At 44.4% G+C, this 15,224-nt stretch overlaps 1 protein-coding gene across 1 annotated transcript in view; it reads left to right on the top strand.

Moving 5' to 3' along the window:
• Window positions 1–1,575: 1,575 nt before the first annotated feature.
• ZC3H18 (zinc finger CCCH-type containing 18) overlaps window positions 1,576–15,224 on the top strand; it is a 39,824-nt gene continuing 26,175 nt past the window's right edge. The window contains 7 exon segments of the mRNA XM_010284970.1: window positions 1,576–2,166; window positions 5,440–5,524; window positions 8,330–8,478; window positions 8,776–8,868; window positions 9,464–9,621; window positions 12,824–12,941; window positions 14,132–14,430. Coding sequence (XP_010283272.1) covers window positions 1,576–2,166; window positions 5,440–5,524; window positions 8,330–8,478; window positions 8,776–8,868; window positions 9,464–9,621; window positions 12,824–12,941; window positions 14,132–14,430 — 1,493 coding nt within the window.

The following is a 15,224-nucleotide window of genomic DNA, read 5'->3' as shown; positions in this document are numbered from 1 at the left end:
TCTTGGTTTTATAGCATTTCTGCTCCAAAGGTCTTAAAAATAGCAGGTAAAAATCTGGTAATTTATGCCATGTTTTTGTTGCACCATCAGTAAATGTGCTTGTAGGGAGGCTGTAGCTAGGAGCAGCTGAAGTAAAACATGATACATATTCAAGTGAAGAAATCCTGTTGATTTGTAACCCCATGGCTTTTCTTTAGCCCTAAACATGCTTCTGTAAGCCTTAGGTTTGTCTTTAGCTTTTCATTTCTGTCTGATGGCTGCCCAGGCTTGTTCTTCTACAGACCTTTGGGTTTGGAGGAGGAGGTGGCATGTACTGAAACCATGAATTTAGTCCCCTGGAAAGGTGCCACCTTGAGAGGAGCCGGTGCCTCTGAACTTTTCCGCTGGTACAACCAGAGAACTGCAGTTGGGTGCTTTTATCTCTCTGAGTGTCAGCCACCTCGGTGTTGGAAAACCTGCCGAGACACTTTTCTCGGCTTGGACTCCTCTGAGTCAGCTGAGCACTGTTGGTTATTGCTGAGGTGGACGAGGAAGGCGTTGCCATCGTTGTTTACAGGGCTAAGGATGTGCTACAGCAGGAGACCACAGCCGAAGGGTAAGAGTTTTTAATCACTAAGAGTTTTTGTCTAGATGTGAACCAGTAATCTTCCTAGTAAGAGACAGCTCAACCAGTTCCTTGGGTCAGACACTTCTATAATTCATGGGGTTTTTGTTTCCTGGAGTAAAACAAGTAGATGTATGGGTTGGGGTGTTTTCCTGCTTTACATTTTGTCCCTTTCTGTTGCATTTATTATGCTTATTCTAAACAGACATCTAATTTTTAACTTATTGATACCAAGCACATGTTCATACTGAGCTGCTAGCAAAAGCGCACGATACAGACAGTTATGAAGTTGATCTGCTGCTTTGAAGGAATTTTGAAATCTTTGCTGTATAAAGCCAGTGGAGATTAGATGGCAATACATGCACTGTCTAAATTAAACCTGATGAAAAATCCAAGGGTTTTCATGAATGCATACTGTCCTTGCTTTCATATCTATTCTGGGTACAGTGTAACACGTACTGCAAATATATAGGCTGATTTTCCAGCATCCCTGTAAGTTGTGTTCCTGCGCCTATTCAAGAGTGTGCAATCTGCAGTGCCATGTGCTTACAGTTACAAAATACACATGAAAACCTGGCCCTATGTTCTGAAGCTCACTCGCTTGTTCACAGAAGAAATGCCACTGCTGATTGTGCCTGGGGTGAGGAGGCTACCTTGGGATTTGTAATGGTGATTTGGAGGGAGAGCAGCCTCACCTGTTAGAGCTTGTACATGAAATTCCACCCTGAAGCTCCACCGTTGTATGTGAAGGTCTGGAACAATATTGGAATCAGTTCTTTATGCAGTTTAAACTCATACATCCTTCTTGAAGGTACTATGATAAACCATGTTCATGAATTCAAGCAACCTTTTCTTCTTCAGGAGGTAAAATACAAGAGTACAAACTCTGCAAGGTGAGCCTTTCTTGACTTCCCAGCTTGTTTCCCTGTAACAAGTGTTGTTTTCTACCCTCTGCAGACTATTGGGTACTGATGGACGTTTCCGACAGCCCTGAGCGAAACCCCTGCTCTCCTGATGAAGAGGACCAGCAGCTTTCCGATGACGAAGTCCTGAAGTAGAGCTGTTCAGACCGGGAACTTGATGGAGAGGGTGGGCAAGGCAGCGTCCTGGGAGAGGAGGAGGAGGATGCAGCCAGGGGACTGAGTCATGGTGAAGAGGAGAACCACTCAGATGAAGAGGACCGCTTAAGTGAGACCAAGTCTCAGGAGTCTGACAACAATGAGCAGATTGGGGAGCTGAAGAGCCCTCAACCACGCAAAGGAGAGGAGGAAGACCGGACAAATGACCTTGGTGATGAAGCATCCTCTGTGACCCGCGAACTAGATGAGCATGAGTTGGACTATGATGAGGAAGTTCCTGAGGAACCAAGTGCTGCTGCTGCAGAGGAGGATGGTGAGAAGGCTGCTGGTGAGGATGATGAGGAAGAGGAGAAAGGAGATGACGCCCACGAAGATGAGAAAAAATCCGGAAGTAAAAGTGATGATGAAAAGGACGGCCAGGATCCCCTCAAAGAGAAGAAGAAAGAAGAAGATGATGGAGAAATTGATGATGGAGAAATTGATGTAAGTAGGAGCTGGTCCAAGATGGGCAGAGTCCTGCAGGGAGAGACCTGTCCTCCTGTTTCAGAACTGTTTGGCTCTTAAGACTGCCATGCCTTCTTTCTTTTTTGATGTGAATATCTGTGTTAGCTGTGTCCCCAGTGTGCAAGTAACGCTTTTTTTGGAGGTAAGACCATACTATGTACAAAGCCCTAAACTCAGTAGCTAGGATGTCTAGTGCCGTGTACTGTAGAAAAACTTTGTGCCGAATATTGTCAGAGCCGTCACAAATAAGCTTTGTTCCTGTTGAATACGGAAGGGCTCCAGTGCTTTAAGAAACTATTGTGCCTCAGCTCTCAGAGGACTTTTGAATGATGCTGACAGCAAATTACTTAGCCATGGATTAGGCGTTCATAAGCTGTCTCATTAGTTTAGGTTGAGGCTGGTGCTGTAGGGTGGCTTGGTGTGTGCTTGAGGCATCAGGCGTGTGTGGGAAGCCCCTGGCCCTGAGCTGTTTGTTGGGCTTTAGCAGCATCTGGGTACATGGAAGAGGAATGGAGGGTGCTGGGCTTTCTGGAAAATGCCTAACCAGGCAACCCCAGCGCGTGGTTTGGGTGATGTGTTCAGGGGTGTGCAGTCCCAGTAACTACTGATTCACAGCTGAGAACAAACGCAGCTATTTAGAAAAATCGCAAACTGGTTTTAATTGCATTAAATAGCGCTCTTTGTCCATGTTTGTCTTTAGGTAGGAAGCACTGCAGTACAGCAGTTGTATTTAATACAGCATAATACCAGTTTCCCTCTTGCAGGCAGAAGAAAACAGGACAAAGCAATTCTAGCAGTAGAGTAGAAACCCTCCTGTGGGTTCCTGGTCTGGTGGACACCTTACTTGAGTCCAAACAGTGGGAGTGCAAGGTCTGCTCCTCACAGTCCATGCCCAAAGTTCTCCCTGCCCAGCTAGGCTAGGTTGGGGCAGTGTTGTGAGAATATCCTGATGACCAGACAAGGAAGCAATGGACTGTGGATGGGGTGACTGGTGGGACTTCTCAGCCAAGGAGGGGAGGATTCAGACTTGGGAGATGCTGTTGCCTTCCAGTCCCCGTTGCTGTGTAGCTGAGCTGGCCACGTGCTCGGGAAGCTCGCGGGGCCTTGCTGGAGAGACCCTCCTGCCTTTTTATTGAAGAGTTGTGTTGTGCATTTTTTTTACTCCAGTCATGCTTTGACAAGTTCTGTTGCTTAAAAAAGGTGATGTGATTTTTCTTCCATCGTGCCCATTCTAGCAGGTGGTTTTGTTAAACACTTTTGTATTTTCCAAAACTTTTGTGTATTTCTGATTCAGTTAGAAGGAATTTCAGTGTGTTGTGGGAGAGCCCAAGCAGGGGGGGAAAAAAAAAATTCCTGGAGTCCTGACTCCGTGCGTGCTTCTTGATTAAAATATGAATGCTTTCCTCTTGAGTCGAAAGCATTCTTGGGAGCGCTTTCCTTACAAAGCACAAGATGAATCTGTACTCTGGTTTTCATACATTAACTCATAACAGGGTTCCCAGCTGCCTGATTCCAAGAAGACCTCACAGAAATAAATACTTTCCCTTTTGTTCAAGTACAGCATTTGCAAAGACTTCACACAGTTCTCTTGAAAGAAGCGGAGTTGAGCTGGTTATACCATTCACGCGTCATTGAATGCCATCCCCAGCTTCAGGGGAAACTGAAGCATCTCTGCATTTTATTCTGCTTTGACTTCTGTCTTGGGGGGGTGGGAATATGAATGCAAATTTTAATTTGAATATATGTGTGTAGTCTTTAAAATCCACTCTTGTTCAGAAGAGCTCTTCTTGCTTTGCCTTCAGAAGAATGCGGCAGAAGAGGCTGTTAACCCATCTCTCTGTAGATCCTTTGTTTATCTACAGCCAAGTGATGTTTTTTCCCTCCTTTCCAGTCGCTAAATTGATCAAAGTACATAACTTTCCTAATCTTTTCCATGTAGACAACTGCTGTCACTGCCACAAGGTGGCTGCGATTGCCAAGCAAAGGGAAGGCCTCCACCAGATGCTCCCTCTTCAGATGTGTCTCATATGCTGAAAACTTCTGTGGCTGTGAAATGAAGGCAGACCGAGGGAAGGCTGGGGTGCTTTTTAGCATAAATAACTGATTTCCTTGCCAGATACCTCTTACAACTCTCTGGTCATGTACGCCTTTGCCTTCGGCATTGCCACTTCTTTTTAGCTCCTTTTGACCTTTCAGGTGCAGCCTAATGAAGCCAGGGAAGGGTTGTTTTTTTTTTCCCCAGGAGAACAAAGGCAAAGGCTGGTACTTTAAAGTTCTAACAACTTTGTTCTTGGACATGTTTCATGACTGTTATTTCACGTTCATCCCCTGTGGCTCTTAATCTTTGAAGCAACCTCCATCTTCCAGAATTTCTTCCTGGGGCTGCTGTGCCTGGGGATGATGTAGAGTTTTGTTTGAGCTGATTCACAGCTCCTGTGTGGAGCTGAGGAGTAGCAGGGAAGGTGTCAAGCTGTTGCCAGAGAGGCCTGGAAGAAATATGTATGACTTTTTTCTTGAAAAGCTTGTGTGCGAGGTTGTCGCTCAGCGTTCTGCAGAAGCATTTTATAATTAGTTACTGTAATAACAGTCATCCTTCAGAACTTGGTGTATAGGTAGATGCGTGATGTCCATTAGGAATGCTATATATTTTAAATCAATGAACAGAAGGAATTGGCTTGAGCTAAATTAAGGATGGCATGAGTGCTGAGCAGGGGACAATCCAGTTTAAAGGCTCTGAAGGGTGGTGGCACCAGCAGAGCCGTGGTAGCTGTCAGCGTGCACACTGTTAGCCTGCAGGAAGGAACGGTAACACGATTCAGCTTCTTTGCCTCGAAAGAGCGTGAGGCCACCTCTAACTGCCTTGCACGTGCTGTCGGCTAAAAGCGCACAGCCAGCCTCGTTCAGCTAAGGTATAAGATCTTAATCCACTGTACTGTTGATTTTGAGCCTTTTAAGTGTGTATCAGGTAAAATGATGCAGCTTGAAACCTTGGTCTGTGGTGTGGCACCAAGATGTCCATAACGCCTGAAGCGTTCTGCAGTCACCTTTGAAACACTAAAGTTGATTCATCTCCCTGTTTGTAGCAGCATGTTGTGAAGATGCTTGGGGTATTTATTGTAACTTTATATTGCTTTTCTCTTGTGTTTTGCTCCAGGGTGTGTTTTCAGTGACTGATATTTGACCATATTGTGAAATGTCAAGTCGCTGCAGAAAATGCACCACACGAAATGTCAGCTTGTCTGTCTGTTCCAGGATGATGACTTGGAAGAAGGAGAAGTTAAAGACCCCAGCGACAGAAAAGTGAGGCCACGTCCCACCTGCCGATTCTTCATGAAAGGTAATGACATGCTGTAATGGTGGAAGCAAACCAAAGATGCTGTAATTTTTCTTGTTTGGTTTTGTACCCATTAGGCTGCTGTCTGCATGATAAACTCTGCCCCAGGCATCCTCAGTATCACCTTTCTGTTTCTTGGTGGCCACATGCTGAATTTACGTAGAGCCAATATGCAAAAATTGCTTTGCCCGGAGTATGGTGAGCCCAGTAGAAGCAAATTAAGGAAAACTTGCTAGTATTTTTAAAACAGCATGGAATAAAACTGCTTGGGCTGATTTAACAATCAACTATTGCTTTGAGGTTATTCTGAAAACAAAAATGGCAAATACTCGTTATCTCTTACCAAGCTTGTGCCTTGCCAAAGTGTGGTTGCTTTTTGCAATCCCAGATCAATCTCATTTCCCCAGTTATTAAAAGGCATTTGCTGAAATTTTTAAATTGAAAATAGGGCTGGAAATACTCTTTCTCTATAAGAAATATCAATGTGACATCACCTTGACATCTGCCAAGCCTCTGCAGCCCCTGCAAATGCATCTGTTGACCAGGTTCCTGTGTTGCTTGATTGTGGTGTCAGGTGTTGGCTGTAGCTGTTTCCATAAGCAATCCAGTGAGACAGCATGCTTCAGGGGTGATGTTGGACCTGACAGGGTGAGATGTGCTGGTGGCCAGTGCTTCCCCTGGGCTGAGGAAATGGTCAGCTGGAATAAAAAATAATCCTCATGTAAATAGAAGCTTTTTTCCTCAAGCCAGAAGATTGCTCCGCACTGTATCAGGTACCACATTAGGACTGTCAGCCTCAGTTGGAAGGAATGGGGGTAGGAAATCATAAAGTGTATTTCTTACTGCGAACGAAACCTAAGACTTGAAACTTTTAAGTCCAACCAATTGTATTTTTTTTTAATTCTTCTTAACAGGACATTCCCCAAAGTTTGTGCAACTGCACAACAACTATCTTAGCCTACCCTACAGATTTTTTTTTTTAGTGTAGAGAGTAGGTTTTATAAAAGTTTTCTTATTTAAACTGGTTATAGCGCTCTTCCTTCAGCTTCATCTCACTTAATGTTTGCTCACTTGGTTTTATTTACAATCGCCCTTGAAACAATTTCTGAAAATCTGAAATTAAAAGAAGGGTGGAGAACAGGGTGGAGTCTCTTATTCCTTGCGTCAGTGGCACATGCAACGTAGGGAACTGCTTAGGGGGTTTCCAGAGACGTGACCATCAGATATCATGTTCTTGGCTTCCTGAATGTCTTCCGGTATCGCATTTTTTGCCTGTGCTGAGACATGAATGTGTTGGTGATGATGGTGGAACAGGGAAGTCCCGCTGCAAGGAGAGCTGTTTGTTCCTGAATCCTTAGCGTGACGTACGCCTCCGTGCAGCGTGGAAATATTTGCCTGAGTCAAAGTTCAGACTGCAGGTTCTCCTGCCGCGGCTGTTTTTCTTTGATCTGGCGTCAGTTCAGATAACGTTGACACTCACTCCTGCTTACCCCTTAAAGGCTTTGCTGCCACCAGGGAGATCAGGTGCTGCTCACGTGGGACCTTGAAGACATTCAGATTTTTGTCCTTGCCGTGTCTGAGGAGCACTCATGTGGCCACATCTGTCCAGTGGCATGAATAACTAGCTTGCAAAGCCTTCCGGTGAAGTAGCTTGATGCATAGCCACTCTGACATATGTAGCAGGGCCCCTTACTCGTCAGGGTGGTCATTCCCCTTGACGCTTCAGTAGGAGTAGTAGGTGTTTGTGTAGGTGTCTGGCAGCCCTTACACTGGCGCTGAGGCTTTGAGAAAGGGTATGTTGCTCCCTGAGCTGCTGCACAAAGGCATTTGTGCTCCCGTGATGTTTGGCAGTGCGGAAGCATCCAGCGTTACCTCTGACCGAGAACACCAGCTCGTGGTTAATCTGGGACTGATGAGGAGCATTTCCAGGCCCCCAGAGGCAGTGTGAATTTCTGACATGTTGCCCTGCCAGCCGAGATGGGGGATTCCTCCTTGGGCCACAGCGGTGTTAACTGCTCCATTGCCTCTAAAGTCAGCATGCTAACACCCGAGCTAGCGCAGAACTGGTGATGACTCTGTGATGCGGTTGTCTACTGGGAAATCTGCAAAATGTCTGTTGTCTGATGTTGAGTCAATTGCTGGAATAAAAAAAAAAAAAGGAACTTGTTTCTAAGGCAAGCTAAATTAAAGTTGGCAGTCGGCCTTGAATCCTGTTAGAGACCCCTGAGTGTTACCATCTCTTTGGGAGTAGTACCTGAAGCTAATGAGCAGCTTCAGATGCATCTGCTGCCCTCCATAATGACATCTCCTTTCCTGCTTTCGGCTGGCAAGCCTGCGGAGTGGGTTGGAGGGAAAAGCTTTGATGTACTTCATGCCTCACCAGAGAGTTGTTTATTTTGAATGCGCTGTGATGCTTTCTTTGCTGTCAGATTATAGTCATTGTTTTCTGTAAAAGGTAAAGCTTCTAACTTGAAGTGTTTGTCATTACTAAGACTTGAAGAGCTCACAGGCTTATTACTGCATTTGCTTAATGGTGTGTATGCATCCATCCCTCCTTTCTCCCCACCGTAATAAGGTTCTTGTACATTCATCCATCTGTGACTGGATCTATTTGTCCTCCCTGGGAAGGTGAGGGGTGACAAGTGTCTTTCCATATGTATGAAAATAGGTAAATCTCAACCAAGTTGGAGAGAAGACAAGTCAGATGTCTGAAACAGCAGTATTCCCTGACAAGTTTTAAATGGTTGTGGGGCTGAACAAGCGCTTGCTGTAGGTATACAGGGGTCTAACAGAACTGTATTTCCACAGGTCACTGTACTTGGGGCATGAACTGTCGGTTTATTCACCCTGGCGTGAATGACAAAGGAAACTACTCCTTGATCTCCAAACCTGAACCCTTCTCCCCAAATGGCGCTCCTCCTATCGGCCCTCACCCACTGATGCCAGCCAACCCTTGGGTACGGACATCTTTTCTGTGTATTTATGGCTTCTGCACGTAGCTTTTGTCTCCTGCTCTAGGAGAAGCAAAGATTTTACTTGAGCTAGTATGTGGGCAAAATCCAATGCATCTATTGGATAAGTGATGTTTAAAATGTGGTCTTGAAGTTGCTAGTAGTTTGTCCCAGCTTGTGTCCTGCTGATACATCTCCGGAGTATCTGGAGGTACTCTGGAGTAACTGTTTACAAAGCATGAGTTTGCTACTTAAAACTAATGTCAAGTGTCTGTCTCCTTCCTCTTCTCACCCTTCTAACAGGGAGGGCCAGTTGTCGATGAAATCTTACCCCCACCCCCTCCTGACCCTCCAACAGAAAGTGCCTGGGAGAGAGGACTCCGCCATGCGAAAGAGGTAAATGGCACCCTCAGGAAGAACGCTGACTGTCCCCAAAGTCTGCTGACCTGTTTCATCGGGAACAGGGTGCTAGAAGAGCTCTTCTTGGAGTGCGTAGCGTCTTGCTCTTTTTAAGGAGCCTTCCTTTCGCCTTTTAACCTTATTAACTGCGTCTTGTTGTGTATCACATTTATTATACAGTTAAGAGGAGCTAGCATCCAGGTTTGGGGGGTTTTTTTTATTAACATGAGCTAGGGAGAGTCTGTGGCCCTGACCGGTTCAGGGATGTTGAAGTCAAGCCCTCCACAAAGCAAAGCTTTTTATGCTGATCCAATTTCCCTTAATTCGGTACCTGTTTCTCTAGTACCTATAGGATCCATGTGTCATTTCAGAAAATGGGGTGAAACTTTTATTGCCTGTCTGCTGCTGTTCTGAGCTGATCAAACAGTGAATTACTCTTTCTATGTGTCCTGCACGTTCATGAGACTTGGGCAGAAGAAGGAGATTTAGTTGAAAGAGCAGGTTTCTCCCAGGTGAAGGATTTTTAATACTCCATTTCTCTGTGCCTCAGAAGTGTTGTCTCTTTATAAGGTTTTTATGTTTGTTATGGCAGGTATTAAAAAAGGCAACTATGAGAAAAGAACAGGAGCCTGACTTTGAGGAGAAGAGGTTCACTGTGACTATTGGAGAAGACGAGCGTGAATTTGACAAAGAAAACGAGTTTTTCCGTGACTGGAATTACCGCATCACCAGAGATGTCAGAGATCCAGCGTAAGATGCAGTCTTTTTTTTGCTATGTGGAATAGATGGGTGGGAAATGTAGTGCAGTATGGCAATCTTCAGTTAACTTGTTCCTCCAAACTGGAGGAATGCTTGCTTCAAGAAAATGCAAACAGCTTCCTTTAAGCAGTATGTACACTGGTTAAAAACTTGAGCTGCCTCCGCTCACTCCAGTTCAACACTACCTTCCTTTACAGTCTTTAAACCTTTCTGCCTTCAATGTCGTTGGCATTCTGGTCCCTCAAGGATACTACCTAGTTGTGCATTGCCTACCTCACGCCAGTGCATTCTTCCGACTTTTTCTCCTCTTGTTTTTCTTATTCCAACCCATGAGAGTTTTAAAATGCTAAACATGGGGTTGCAGAGTTGGAGTATGCTTAATGTCCCAGAGCTTCAGAGCAGCAGTTGTACTGTCTCAACCAGCTGGGTGTTTATTTGCGAGGGCACTGGCACAGCAGCTGGTCTTAACAAACATCTTGACCAGTCCCGTAAGACAGTGGTCAGAAAGCAAACCTGTTAGCTGCTGGGGCATGGCCTGAGCCAAAACTAACACCCTAAAGTTAAGTGTTTAGGTGATTTGTGTTTTTTTAAGGAGGTAAAACATAAGATGTTGGAGACCTCAGACAGACTCCCATCACGACAGAGCAGGCAGAAGAAGGTGCAAAGATGAGTAAGTCAGCTCTGAGAGACTTGCTTAGTAGTTCTTGAGCCAAGAAATTGAATGGAAGAAGAATTTTTGAGAGAGAGGCTTGTACTGTGCAGGAATACGGGTGAATCGCTGTTTCTCTTTTGCTTACACACCCTCTGTTCTTCCTACATGTACAGATAATGGATTATTTCTACTCACTGATAGAGAAAGTGTTTTGTCAGTGTGTTTGCAAGGCTTGGTTCTGTCTATTTTAGAGTGAATGGATTACCAAGAAAAAGTCTGAAAAGGAGCAGGTTAAGCTTTTCCTCAAGTCTTTGATTTGCTCTGGAGTGCAATTCATTTCCCTATCTTAAAAAGAAGCTCTCTGTTCGGTTCTGCAGACTGTAACAGAACAGTCGCCCTGTATTAATTTTTTCCTGTGTAGAAATCAGCCCGTATCTTGGTCTTCTCCTTCTCTGAGAAGGCTTTCAGTTGCACCTGGGACATATTATCACCAGTGCTCTGTGGGTTGACCATACAGTGTGTTTAGTTTTCATATACACTCATAAAATAGCATCAGCATTCTAGTTGTTTCATGGCACTGCCTCGCTGGTGTAAGAATTGTTGCGTTAGGTACAGGGCTTTCTGTTTTTTCCTGTAGTCAAGAAAAATATGTATTGCATGTAGCCAGTGTTAAAACAGCAGTAATCAAACAAATGGAATTCCTGACAATTCAAGCACCTTTATATATAACCAGTCTGTGGTGTTAAGAGATCTTCATTGTGTGTAAAGGCAAAAGTCACAAAGTTGCTGCTGCTGTAAACTCTAGAAAATGGTGATTTTTCTCACACACACCCCTTATTGCACAGATTGACACCTTGCAGCAAACTAACCACTGGTGGTGCAGCTGGGATGTTAATAAATGCTTTCAGGACTGTCTTGTGACATATGAAGATGTCTAAATAGTTCATGAATCCCTTTTTCTTTTTTGAAAAACTATAGGGAGGTGGACATCAAAGAAAACATTAACTATGGGTAAGCAGGTCTTTGATTCCAGTACTGTTGCAACTGTAAAAAAATATTCCCTTTCCTTTCTCCATTGCACTTAAAACTTCCTAGGCCACAGACCGCTGTCCCATCAGGTGTGGTGGGCTGTTTATTAACTAAATGGATGTATTTGATTTTTTGGGTGACACCAATTATTTGCTTAAGGATTTAAGCACTGAATTACCTAAATGCATAGCAGTGATGCTTGTTTAAATGAATAAAAAGTCCACAAATATTATAGGAAGGGAATGGGGAGATTTGGATTTGAGGCTGGGTTAAAAAGTAAAGAGTTTCCTTTTTGGTATAGCTTGAGATTTTTTGTGTCTCTCTGAACACCTGATGTTACTGGATCCAGACTGTTGTCTGGTTGGCATCAGGAGTTTGCTGAATTAAGCATTAGTATTCAAGATTTTCTGGTGCTCCTTCCCTTGGCTCATCATTTCAGACAAAAATAGAAATCTTAAAGCATTTAAAAGCACTGAAAGAAATAACAAGAAAGACTTGTACGGCAGCACTTGCCTCTTAGCCTGTTCTAGATTATTTGGCACTTTCTAAAATTCAAAAGTGGGCCCTTTATTCCCCTTACTTACAAGTCAGAGTCTCATTACAGATAATCTGGACTTTGGGAGCACTTGCTTTATAATCTTAGCTCTGCCATTGGCTCCTCTGTGGCCCTGGAAGTTTCTTGTTTCCTGTACCCACCTCCCCATCTTTACAATAGATCTGGTATTTTCACTCCAAGTGGCTTGCAGGGATTGGATATTGTTGAGTATGTGAATTAAAAACATCAAATAATGTTAATAAAAATCATCAAATGGAGGAAACATTGCAGGTTTAAGGAGGGTGGGTTTTAGATCCTTTTCCTCCCCAAAAGTAATTCCAGTTTTGTGGTTGAGCAGGGTGTGCCACGTGCTTGCCAGTTCACTTCTGTGCTGGGGGGTCAGCACCTATTTTCCACTGGAGAGTATCAGTTGCAGGTGCAGTTACCTTCATTGCATGGAGTAATTCCAGGCGTAGGGGCAGAGCGTTGCAGCTCGTGTCCTGTGCTGGTGGCACTGGGATGCACCCGTCGCCTCCGGTGGGAGATCACCATCCGTTCCACTTCTGGTGTGAGGGTGCTTGAGATTAGCTGTGTGTGCATGGACAGAAAACGCAGCTCTAAATCAATGAGGCAAAACATGTTCTGTTAATGTTTGCGCACGTTTGAAGTGGCTATAAAAAGCAATTGGTGTTTCTGCCTTTTCTGCCACGCTGATTTGAAGGCTGAATTTGGTCCATAGTGTTTCTTTTTTTGTGTTTATCAAGAAAGGTTTGTGCTTTTCTCTGAGAAGCTTCACTTAAAAAAGACTGTCTGTTTGGGATATGTAGAAAATAAACCGCTTTGTACGGTCATACTCCGTTGAACATGTTTTTTCACGTCAGTGCACAATGACTAAGACCTGACCTAGAATACATAGTGTTTCTGTATGGAGACAAGGTGATATTTCCCTTTCTAACCTTCCCTGTTTTTCATTGTAGGCTTGATCCCTATACAGATCCCTATTATGACTATGAAATAGAACGGTTCTGGCGTGGTGGGCAGTATGAGAATTTCAGGGTTCAGTATACAGACCCAGATCCATACCGTAACTACAGAGTAAGTAAGGTAATATCCCTTTCTGCGCTTTTCCTTTCAACTTTCTTGCAGGAGCTTCTGGTGCCATGTTTCCAGTGCAGTGGTTGAAACTGGACTTTTCAGATATGTTCAAGATGCTTAATCTTATAAATAGTTAAATCTTGACTTAATTACTGCACAGAACATGCTTTAGGTGCAGGAATGGGAGGATGTTCTGTTTCAGCATGGTGAAGGCAAAAGCATGTCTGAGATGGGAAAATGGTTCCTCTTCGTGTGCGCTGGCCGCTCCTCTGCGTACCAGGTACCAGGCAGTTGTGCAGCGCTTATGGCCACTGCTGCAGCCATTCTTGAAAATGTTGGAGAGGGAGGGAGTTTCCCGGAAATAACCTGACTGAAGAACGGTTTGCTTGTTAGTTATTGGGTCAGACTGGAAGAATTAGATCTGGACAGACGTGCTTTGTGTACAGACAGAAGCTCCGGCATCACTGTCCACCACTGGTGGAGTTGCCCGATAGTTGCTTCGAGTCAGACGAGGAAAGCAGCCAGACGGTTGCTAAAATCCCAGATGCAGTCGGTTGGTGTTGCGCTGCCGTAAGGTGTAGAGCTCAATGAAAATAAGGCTGTGATCCCTTTCCCTGTGCTTCCTTTTGCCCTCATGCAAACTGTTGTGCGTCAAAAGTGGTGGCAAAAATAATAAATCCTGCTCAGTGGGGAGCTTTTCCGTGGTATTCGTCCCGTCCTTTAAAAGGTAGCTTTCCTTTTGCTGTAAGACCGTGCCGTTTTACAGAAGCAGTGCACAAACAGGAGCCTGTCCCCGCTATTCTTGCACATGATGCACCATCAATTATTTTCATGGTGCTTGTTTGTAAAGTTAATTAGCTTGTTATAAACATGATTAGCGATGAGAGTAAATACTTGTAAACATCAATACATTTATTTAATAAGCATAATAAGCCAAATTAATCTTTTACTGTTGTCTTTGAAAATTACAACTGTGATTAATATGATGCGGTGTTTTGTTTCTCTCCACTTTCTGTCTGCTCAGCAAACAGTGACAGCCAGCAAACTCCAGACTATTTTTCTCAGTGCTTTGCTCTAACATGGCAGGGTGTATGAGACTGACTGCGGTCCAAGACTTTGAAACCCTGCAGCTTATTTTGTTACGAGATGTTACCACAGTGTCACAATGATTTCTCTTTTCTTTTTCAAAGGAAAGAGAGCGAGAACGAGAAAGGGAACGAGAGAACAGACAACGAGAAAGGGAACGAGAGAGGGAGCGAGAGCGAGAACGGGAGCGGCGCCAGCGGGAGCGAGAACGAGAAAGGGAACGGGAGCGTGACAAGGAGCGCCAGAGGCGGAAAGAAGAGTGGGAACGCGAGAGAGAACGGGTGAAGAGAGATGAAAAAGACAGGCAGCACAGGGACCGGGACAGGGACCGAGATCGGGACAGAGACAGGGAACGTGAAAAGGAGAAAGAAAAACCAAAGCCCCGGTCCCCACTGCTACCAAGGTAAGTGTTTGCTGGAATTCAGACTTGCTGTTTTAGTTAGCATCGTTTTAGCTGTGGATCACGAACCAGGCTCGCGCTGATCACAGTGGAGAAGATCCCTATTGTCCACAACTCTCGAGCAAAGCAGTAGTTTCAAGAGAAAGGCGAGGCTTTAAATGATCCTCGCTGGCCACTAAGTGGAGCTAAAGCATCAGTAAGAATTGAGTGTGCATAACCTGACTCTGAAAGGAGGAGAGTAGGTATGGAGATGTTTGGCTTGTCCCTGTTCCTTTGAGGCTAGAGTATGTCTTGGGAGGTCGGCTGAGCCCCCAGTGCTGAGAGTGCCCTGCAGGTGGTGGTGACTCCCTCTGAGGCCTTAGCAAATGTCCTTTGACAGGAACCAGGGCTGGCTTGGGAGTTTGTGGGTAGCAAAAGCATCTGGAGATTTATTAAGTAAAACTCCGAAAAGAGGCTAGAAAAGGTAAAGGCATTGTATGCCTTGAAATGAGTCTCTGCTAGGTCTTATGGTGGAATTTCAATGTGGAGTCAGGTTTTTTTGCCTGTGGCCTTTTTTTCCTGAAAATCCTGGTTCTGACCTGTGTGAAACAGAAAATTGAACCAGACAGACTAAAAGTCTATGAATTTCAAAAATGAATCCTATTTTGTTTCTCTGTCTGTTATTTAAGTACCATGGCTTAGCAGCGTACTATGTATTAGGCATATTTGTAAAGCACTGTATAAATATCACAGCTGAATATAGAACTTGTTTTATGGGAATTTCTAATGTCACAACGTCTTTGGTTCAGAATTGGAGA

The sequence above is a fragment of the Phaethon lepturus genome, unplaced genomic scaffold (genome assembly GCF_000687285.1).
Source record: "Phaethon lepturus isolate BGI_N335 unplaced genomic scaffold, ASM68728v1 scaffold17114, whole genome shotgun sequence".
NCBI lineage: Eukaryota > Metazoa > Chordata > Aves > Phaethontiformes > Phaethontidae > Phaethon > Phaethon lepturus.
The sequence above is the reverse complement of the archived record's forward strand: the minus strand, read 5'-3'. Positions and strand labels throughout refer to the sequence as shown.